This window comes from Uranotaenia lowii, chromosome 3, assembly GCF_029784155.1.
Source record: "Uranotaenia lowii strain MFRU-FL chromosome 3, ASM2978415v1, whole genome shotgun sequence".
NCBI classification, from domain to species: domain Eukaryota; kingdom Metazoa; phylum Arthropoda; class Insecta; order Diptera; family Culicidae; genus Uranotaenia; species Uranotaenia lowii.
Genome location: NC_073693.1, coordinates 50094666 through 50103890, shown reverse-complemented (window position 1 = coordinate 50103890; position 9225 = coordinate 50094666). Strand labels below are relative to the sequence as shown.

Genomic DNA, 9225 nt, shown 5'->3' with positions numbered 1-9225 from the left:
ACAGGCGATTTGCAGGGCAATCGTCCGGCATTCTCGCAACATGTCCCGCCCAGCGTATCCGGCCAGCCTTCACCACCTTCTGGATACTGGGTTCGCCGTTGAGTCGCGCGAGTTCGTGGTTCATTCTTCGCCTCCACACTCCGTTCTCCTGCACGCCGTCAAAGATGGCTCTTAAAACTCGTCGCTCGAATACTCCGAGTGTACGCAGGTCCTGGTGTCCCGGTGTGTACGCTGGTGTCATTGTCTGCGGTCACAAAATCTTCGATCTGCCGACTTTATCAATGTCATCGGCAAAGCAAATAAGTTGACTGGATCTGTTGAAAATCGTGCCCTGCATTTCATTTCCCTTCTGGTCAGCTTCCCGGAAAAGCCATTCTCGTCCATGATTTTCCATAGCTCGTCACGGTCGATCGTGTTGTATGCGGCTTTGAAGCTGATGAATAGATGGTGCGTTGGGACTTGGCGTTCAAGACATTTTTGGAGTGCCCGTCGTTGACCATCCCTCCATGAAGCCGGCCTGATGACTTTCCACGAATCTGTTTGCTTGTGGCGTTAGGCGGCGGAGTAGGATTCGGGACAATACTTTGTAGGCGGCATTGAGGACAGTGATCGCTCGGTAGTTTTCACAGTCTAATTTGTCGCCCTTCTTGTAGATGAGGCATATTACCCCCTCCTTCCACTCTTGCGGTAGCTGTTCTTTGTCCCAGATCCGGACCATCAGATGTAGGCAATAGGCCAACTTGTTCGGGCCCATTTTGATGGGTTCAGCTGCGATGCAATCCTTCCCAGCCGACTTGTTGCTATTCAGCTGGCGAATGGCTTCCTTAATTTCTCTCATCCTAGGAAGTGGCTCCTCTACGTCGTTGGCTACGCCGGAAATGTACCTTCCCCCATCGTCTTGATCTCCTGCATGTGCGACGTTCAGGTGTTCATCGAAGTGCTGCTTCCACCTTTTGATCACCTCACGATTGTCTGTCCGGCACATTTCGGTTCGCCACACGAAGCCTTGGCGGGATGCGTTGAGTTTCTGATAGAACTTTTGTGTTTCTTGGGAACGATGCAGCTGCTCCAGCTCCTCCTCCTCCAAGCGGCGCTTTGTCTGCCTCTTCCGCTGTCGGGGATTTTCCACATTTCGACGGGTGCCTTTTTGCACTACTGCCTCCCGCGCGGCATTCTCTTCGTCCATCACCTTCCTACACTCACCGTCAAACCAGTCCTTCCATCGAGTTCGTTCCACATGACCGATGACGTTCTCCGCAGCACTGTCGATGCTGTCTAGATGGTATTCCAACAGTCCTCGAAAGAGGTTTCGTTAAGCTCGCCATTTGCTGTGAGCGCTGCTTCGAGCGGTTGCGCGTAGTCTGCCGCCTCCCCAGGTTGCTTCAGTCGTGCGATATTTAACCGAGGCGGGCGTCGGTTTCGTATGTTGTTCACTACGGAGAGTTTTAGGCGCGTCTTCACCATCACCAGATAGTGGTCTGACTCGATGTTGACGCCTCGACAGGATCTGACGTCGATAATGTCCGAGAAGTGCCGGCTGACAATCAAAACGTGGTCGATCTGTGATTGCGTTTGGTACGGTGATCTCCAGATGTACTTCTGTGGGAGGCGGTACTGGAAAAAGGTACTAGATAAATACGTACGGCCATTCGTTTGGAGCCGGCAAAATCTATGAGTCTTAGGCCATTTTCGTTTGTCAGCTGGTGCGCAATTGTCGGTTTGGGCCTCCTCCTGGCCCACCTGAGCATTAAAATGCCCGCTGACGTACTTGATATCATGTTTTGGGCACCGGTTGTATTCACGCTTCAGCTGCGCGTAGAATTCGTCTTTGTCGTCACCGGTACTTCCGAGGTTAGGGCTGTGCACGTTGATGATGTTGATATTGAAGAACCGGCCCTTGATTCTCAACCGGCACATTCGTGGGTTGATCGGCCACCACCCGATTAGGGGCTTTTGCATCTTTTCCATCACTATAAAAGCTGTTCCAAGCTCGTGTGTGTTGCCGCAGCTCAAGCAGATGGCACGACCATACCTTCTGCAGCGCTACGATGACAAATTTGCGGCTCTTTAATTCGTTGGAGAGCACGTGGGTACTGCCCACGAAATTTAGAGATCGGCATGTTTCAAGTTTCCAATCGCTAGTCCCTTTTTGTCGCGTGGGTCTTTGCCGATTTCCATCCGAAATTTTTTGTTCGATTTTCGTTGTTTGTGTTTTTTTGTAGTCACGAGCTCGAAAGACCCGCAGCTAACCCCACTATCTCGCAGAAGGACCGTCGTGATGTTGCTGTTTTGGGCCCCGAACACAACCAGGACGTTGTTGCACTCACATGAAACGCTCCTTTGTTTTGGGCAATAGTATCCCACCAAGTGAACCCTGGTTTTCTTCGTTTTTTTGTGAAGGGTAACCTGCATTCAGCCGCTAGCTTTTGAAGCTGGAAGTGATTCTAAACTGATGTTGTGGTGCATTACCCAGTTGCTTGTTTCTGGCATTCCATTCTTCATTCATAATACGCCGTGCAGCGAAAATATGACCCAGGGTGGATCTATCCTGAAGAAAGCCTGATTGTTGAGAGCCTATGGAATCAATCTTATCTTATATTATACTAAACACGTGTCCCGAAATCCAATTCACATAGATTTTGTTACCTGTGCTTGTGAGTATTATCTTCCTGAAATCTTTGACTGTTCTGAGATTCCGTACCCTAGGCTCTATTGGGTCACGGCGATGTTGTGCTTTCTTGTGTTTGTGGAAGTTCACGGTTTGGAAACAAGCTCAAAAACTAACATGAACCTGACAGGGCGGTAGCACATAACCTTATTCGATATGAGATCATAGAAACTTAATTTAAAAGTGGTTTAAAAATTATAATGATGTATAATTTTTCCTTTGATGATCCATGTTGATAAGGTGAATGGGAGTTGAAACACTTGCCCTCCCTTCCATCGGACAAAAAGAGCGTTGCGCAGTGGAAAGTTGATATTTCCACTTGTTGACCACCATGCGCAAGTTAGGTCAGAACAGATAGTATTGTGAAAGATGAACAACTGTAATCAATCTTTTAGGATAGTCTATTTAGGATACTGGATAGGTGGGTGATTTTATATAATAATAAGTTGAATGAGAACGTTAACAATTAAGTACTGATATGGTAGATAGAAATAGAATAGATATATAATGGTATTCGTCTCCCCAATGCTCTAGTAAGTGTGCATTTGCGGTTTATGAATTTCGGAGGCTTATTCTTAAACCAAGCATTTTACAAGAACTAGAGGCTCATTGGATGAGAATGCTGTTTGAACTGATTTCTAAAAAAATCTATTTCGTTGTAATAGGTATTTTTTTTCTGTAGTAGATTTTTCTGTCGTAACATTATATTTCAAATTCAAAGTAGAAAGAAGCCGTGATATAAATGGGTAGATCTTCTCGCGCAAGATTTTAAAGTATCAAATAGTGGAAGTATCACATCAGTGAAACGGAACCTACGTGTTGGCCCCACGGCTTTAAACAAACGTCTTACTGTTCAATATGGTCCGATCAGAATTGATTGTTTGACCTGATATAATTTTTCATACAATTTGCTTAATAAAGTTTTATATTTCAGGTCCTTTATTTTTAAAGAAGTTCTCTTAAAAACAAAAAATCTAAACAGGCTTTGAGCAAAGCATATGGTAAGACACGTTCTTCGTCGCAGGTCAGTGTTCTTTTATTATTATTATTATTTTTTTTAATCTTACTGAAAAGAATATCGACAAAAATCAACCTCACAGCGCACACAGGAGTACGTAGAAGAAAAAGTTGGCCAAAAGTATTTTTTAGTTTTGAAATCAATAAAATAGTTTATTTTGACTTATAAAACGTTTTAAAGATGATTTAAAATATTTTTTACCGTTTTCGTTATTTTTCATAATTATCTATTAGAAATTTTCTAACATTTATATGACATGATAGATAATCCAGGTTAGAAAAGTTGTAAAATAAAAAAAAAAATAGATTTTTTTTATTTGTTCTTGAAAGTTAAATAACATTTGAAAATATTCGAAAAAGAAAATTAATTTCACTTAGCTTTAATTTAAAGTAAACGAAGCCCTAGGTGACTTTTTTTGTGGAAAAAATCTATCAATATTTTTAAACTTCGAACTTAAAAATATCAAAAATGCGCGAGTTTGCGCGAGTTTTTTCTTTTGCACATGATTATTGAATTTATCAATTTTCTAATGATATCAAACATTTTTCCGAGACTTGCTTGGAACATAAACAAAAACACTAATTTGTAAAAAAAATCAACGTTTAAAACCAAAAATAAATAGAAGAATTTTCAAAGCACTGCGTACTGTCTCTTTAGCCATCGAATTTTGTCTATTATACTTAAAATTAATAAACCCTCCATTGAAGTTTTCCATTTCAAATTTTCATTTTTACTCACTAAAGAAAGTTTTATTCATTGATATGACGTAGTCGCGCTGATTCAACGATTTGTAGAAAAATTATATCTCAAGAAAATACTAAAGTTTCGACAGCTGCAACAGCTTATAAACAAATTAGATGTCAAAAAACAGACCGGTACATGGTGCTAAATTTATTCAAGAATCAAATAAACATTGACATAAAAGTAACCAATGAAATTTAAATTTTGAGTTTTGGCCAGGTTTTTGAGTGAAATACTCCTGTGTGCAGCGGTGCGTATGATAGTGAAAATGATGGATAAATCTATCATTTTCCAAACAATGGTAGTATTGCTTAGTGAAAACATCACAAATAACAGATGATGCATTTTAAGTACTGTTGATAAGTGTTATAACAATCATATTGATTTTTTTTTAAATTCTCAAAACTCTGTATAATTACTTTTTGTGTTCTGTAGAATTATTACGCCTCAGATTCAGATAGACAGATTCTAATTTTAGTTCTGTTTCTTGTCATTCTAGTTTTTTTTTGTATAATTACCGAGTTTCCACGCATTTGTTCTGAATCTCTTAACATTGACATATTTGGAAATATTTTTCATTAGCTAATCTATGTTAATATCAGTAAAAACAATCAAAAATTCAAATTTATTGAAACGAGTAAGGTTAGGTGACAGGTAGGGAAAATTCAACTACGGTAAGATAGTGAACCCTTCTGACAATGAAATCGAGACTTTGGCGTATGTTATCATACTGTTACTGCTCGGTTGAATTGGAGGTTGGGTTAACTCGAAGCTCAAGTAGGGCCCAATTGTCCCAGTCCGTCGAGCACTATCTTAAGGCTTCCCTCAACTGGTGCTTCAGAACCCTCGGGCTCTGTTGCCGCTATCCTTTTCTAAGCTATTTTTCTCTCATGTAAATTTTCCTCTTCTGTCCCCCGATCTGTTTTTCCTTTCCGGGTCAGCCAGGTAGCTCATAAACCCATACAAAAAAAAATCTTTGACTGTTCTGAGATTGACTTCCTTTGGTATCGAGACTACTTTAGTGTTTTTCCACGAAAATGGAGTTGAGTTATCCCTCCACACTCTTGCTAAACGACCTTAAAATCACCTAACGTGCCACATCTGAACATTTCAGTAACTCTGCTTGTATCTCATGAAGACCGTCTGCATTTCTATTTTTCATTGAATGCGATTTTTCGGTCTATTGTCATTCTCATCGAGCATTGTTACGGGAATGAAGTCGGAGAGCTGTGCTTAATTTTTTGCAGATAGCAAATGTTCTTTTAGAAAGATTTTTATTGTTTGCTAGTTTTATAAATTTCAACCGCTTTGCTGATTAAAAGAAAAGCGTTTCATCCAGTACTTTCTTTTCATGAGTGTGTCAAACCCCTTCCTTCGGGTTGGAGAGATAGAAATTGTCATTGTCAATTTTATTGAAAATATGGCCTCGTTTCAGGCTTCTCCGAAAATGATTTCCACACCTTCGACATGCTCTGGAAATTCGCGGTATTAATCGACATCTCTGCTAGCATTTTTTCATCATCCTTCAAGAACTTTACATCCTTTAAGAGTGCGAAATTCCACTAGTCGCGGAGAGTTCTGACATAGTTCATTCGGTATTGAGAAATTTTCCCATTTTCGTTCAAAATTTCTTGAGTTTTTTAAGGTTGGCTATGTTTATCAGAAAAGGGATTATGTCTGTATAATTGAAAATTCCTATAATAATAATTTTCAAAAACTGTTAAAAGTGTTATTTCGGAAAAAAATAAAAAGTTCAGCATCTAAACTTAAACACCAATGTTTAATCTCAACGAGTGACGAAAATAATACAAGAGAGCGAACAAATTCGCTTTTGGTAGGAATGTTTGCTGGAGAAGAACCAAAAGCAGACTTCAATCATCATCGTCCGAAACATAGACAACTCGAGACATATTACGACTACTGGCTCTACTGCCAGTGCCCGGTTTTGCCGAAGATCTGTTAGCTGCTAAGCCGGAGAAAAATGTATCAATTTTGGCAACCGAACTATTGCCGTTACTGGAAGCAGCGACAGCTTTTCCCCGCCCTCCCCGACCACGGGTCGTGGTGTTGCTGGTAGTGGTTGTATTGGCTGCAGCACGAGAACCTCGACCTCCTCGACTGCCACGACCTCGAGCTGGCACTGAAGCTGTCGATGCTTTGATTTGAGGAAACTTGAGATCCATATCTAGATCCTTATCATCGTCATCGTGATCGAAGGACCGCATCCGATCCGAGGGATCCGCTTTCTGGCTGCGGGAGTCTAACATCTGTTAAAATAAAACACATTAAAAATCAACTCTTATAAAGTTACTAAAAATCCAAATTTACCTTCAGCATATTATTGTGCATCTCCCCTTCCTTGCCGTGGAACTCGGCCAACAATTCGTCCAGGTTATCCTCGGTGACAACCTGCCCCTCCAGAAACTGCAGAGCCTGTTTCTCATAGTACTTGATAATATTTTCTGCCGCATCATCGTCTTCGTAGTCTACCATTCTTTTGCTCAGCTCCGTGAGACTTTTGTTCGGGAGCAGTTCCAGCTGCTTGTCTTCATCGGCTTCCCGAAAATATCGCTCCACAACCTCCTCAGCCCGTCTGGCCGTCGACGCACGCTGATTCTTGTACGCCTCATCCAGAGCTTCCTTATCCAAAGGTTTAACTTCATCCTTTACACGGGTCAACTTTTTCTTAAAAGTTATCATATCCTGTGGATTGGCAACGCGGCCATTATACCTCTGTCCAAATCTTATCGCATTGAACTGCTGATCCACATCCATAATTTCCAGACGCAATCGAATCAGCGGCACCTTCGGCTGCTTCTCGTTGCCCGACAGCTTCTCCTTGGCCCGAGCAATCATTTCCTCTACTTTTTCCGCCGCAAAAGCCTGAACCTTCTCCTGCACATCGCCTTCATCCAGCTGCAACTCATCCGAATAATCGGCCAAGTTAACAGATTCGAAAATGAACGGTCGCACCGTTTGCAACCGGATCGGATCCAGCCGGAACTGGTTCCGGTGGATGCTCAGGATGCCGCAGCACTTGTCGATGGATTCACCTTCGGCCAGCGAGGTGGCCACCGTCGATCCCGGCTGGCTGACGTAGAACTTTTTCAGCGGATTCTCCTCCGGAATAATGCGACAGTCGTGCTCGTGACCCCAGATGATCAGATCCAGGAAACCTGTATGATAGAAGGTTGTTATCCGTTTTTTTTTTATGTAAAATCGAATCAATTCAATCGTAGTCATAAACCTTAATTCTATCTCTAGTTTTATAACTTCTGAAACCTCGAGTCCAGACACTTTCAAGTGCCGAATACGTTAGAAACTCAAATGCAACGCAGTGAAAAATCTTAATTGCTGCAAAACTTTCAAGTGTGACGCATGCTGAAACACCATGCACGACACGAAACACGTGATAACCAATCTCACATCTTCAAAGGATTACTCAGAGGACGTTTTCAAATGCGCTTACAGCGGAGTTCTTTGAGTATGCAGCACACATGATTTCTCAAGTGCAGTGCATGGGAACTTCTCAAACGCTTTGTGTGGCACACGATAATGTACTTCCGATCTAATGGGATGCAACTGAAATATCTATATATTCAGGAATTCAAGAGCCAAATCAAATGTTACTTTCAAATTATTAAGCTCAAACTCACCCGGTAAAGATTTTTCCGGCAGATAGTTCTTCGGTCCCCGGTCCGCCCGGTTCTGGTGCAGGACCATGATGTTGAACCAGCCGGAATCTTCCGGCTTCTCCAGAAACACTTTGGCTTCGTTGAACAGTCGCGCCAGTCGATGATCGCCGATATAGCTCAACCCGTAGAGGGCCATTTTCGTCTCGCCCTTCTTCAGCAAAATTGGGCTGATGTTGATTTTGGTCAGATCGGTCCACTTGCCGAAATAGTTCACGTACCCATTGGTGCTCAGTAAATCCAACGAGCTTATGCGTCCAAATCCGCTCGGATCATCGTGATTACCGTGGATTGAGAACACCGGAATGGCAATGTTCATGTTCGGATCCTCGTAATTGACGGTCCGATTCAAAGATTCCAGAAAGTTTTCATTCTGGTCGCTGAGGAACTCGAGCTTAATCGGTTTGTCACCCAGCGTGTAGGTTTTCAACATTCGAGTGCACCGGTTCAGGGTATTCGTCGACGGATTGGCCACATGAAACAGATCCCCACCCAAGATGATAGCGTCAACATCGTTCTCAATAGCATGTTGCAGCACTTCTTCGAAGGCAACGAAACTATCTTCCCCTACAAAATTTATTCAAACCAAATTGTAACTTGGTACCATAAATTATTCTAAATTCAAACTGTGACCACTTACCTCGAACCGGATCTTTCTCATTGAATCCCAGATGAATATCACTGGCCACCAAGATTTTAATCGTTTCATCCGGATCGATACCGGTATTTTGAGTTGAGTCGGACATTTTAATAGAACAAATTAAATAACTTGAAACATGAACTAACAAGAAAACAGTTCATACACAACTCGCCCAACGAAAAAATTAAACACAACAAGAAATGCTGGATTTCGAATGCCGGCTGCGAAGGCAAGTTTTTGTTGTGTTTGCGCCAACTTTTTATCGTTTCGGAAAAGCAAAATACGTTTCAATGCATAACAAACGAAATGTTTCATCAATGTAAGGTTGATGTCTCAGAAAAAAATGGTTAAAGGATAAGCTGTAACCTCCTATGAAAAATTTCTCACCTCCAGGTTTGTGTCACGGCAAAAGGTTTGAGGATCGACTTAAACCTACTATGAAAGTTTTACAGGGTGAGTCAGTAAA

General features: G+C 41.9%; 1 protein-coding gene across 1 annotated transcript; it reads right to left on the bottom strand.

Annotated features, from left to right (window-relative positions):
• Positions 1 to 6188: 6188 nt before the first annotated feature.
• On the bottom strand, positions 6189 to 8998 carry LOC129754570 (double-strand break repair protein MRE11). The gene is made up of 4 exons (XM_055750710.1): positions 8760 to 8998; positions 8084 to 8686; positions 6756 to 7603; positions 6189 to 6694 (listed from the first exon to the last, which is right to left on the bottom strand). Exons 1-4 carry the CDS (start codon positions 8863 to 8865, stop codon positions 6299 to 6301), a joined length of 1953 nt encoding a protein of 650 aa, XP_055606685.1. The 5' UTR covers positions 8866 to 8998; the 3' UTR covers positions 6189 to 6298.
• Positions 8999 to 9225: the final 227 nt, after the last annotated feature.

Coding starts and splice junctions, on each gene's coding strand:
- LOC129754570 (XM_055750710.1), bottom strand. CDS start 8,865: ATGTCCGACTCAACTCAAAATACCGGTATCGATCCGGATGAAACGATT. Junction 8,687..8,759: donor TGAGAAAGATCCGGTTCGAG/GTAAGTGGTCAC, acceptor TAAATTTTGTAG/GGGAAGATAGTTTCGTTGCC. Junction 7,604..8,083: donor GCCGGAAAAATCTTTACCGG/GTGAGTTTGAGC, acceptor TCTATCATACAG/GTTTCCTGGATCTGATCATC.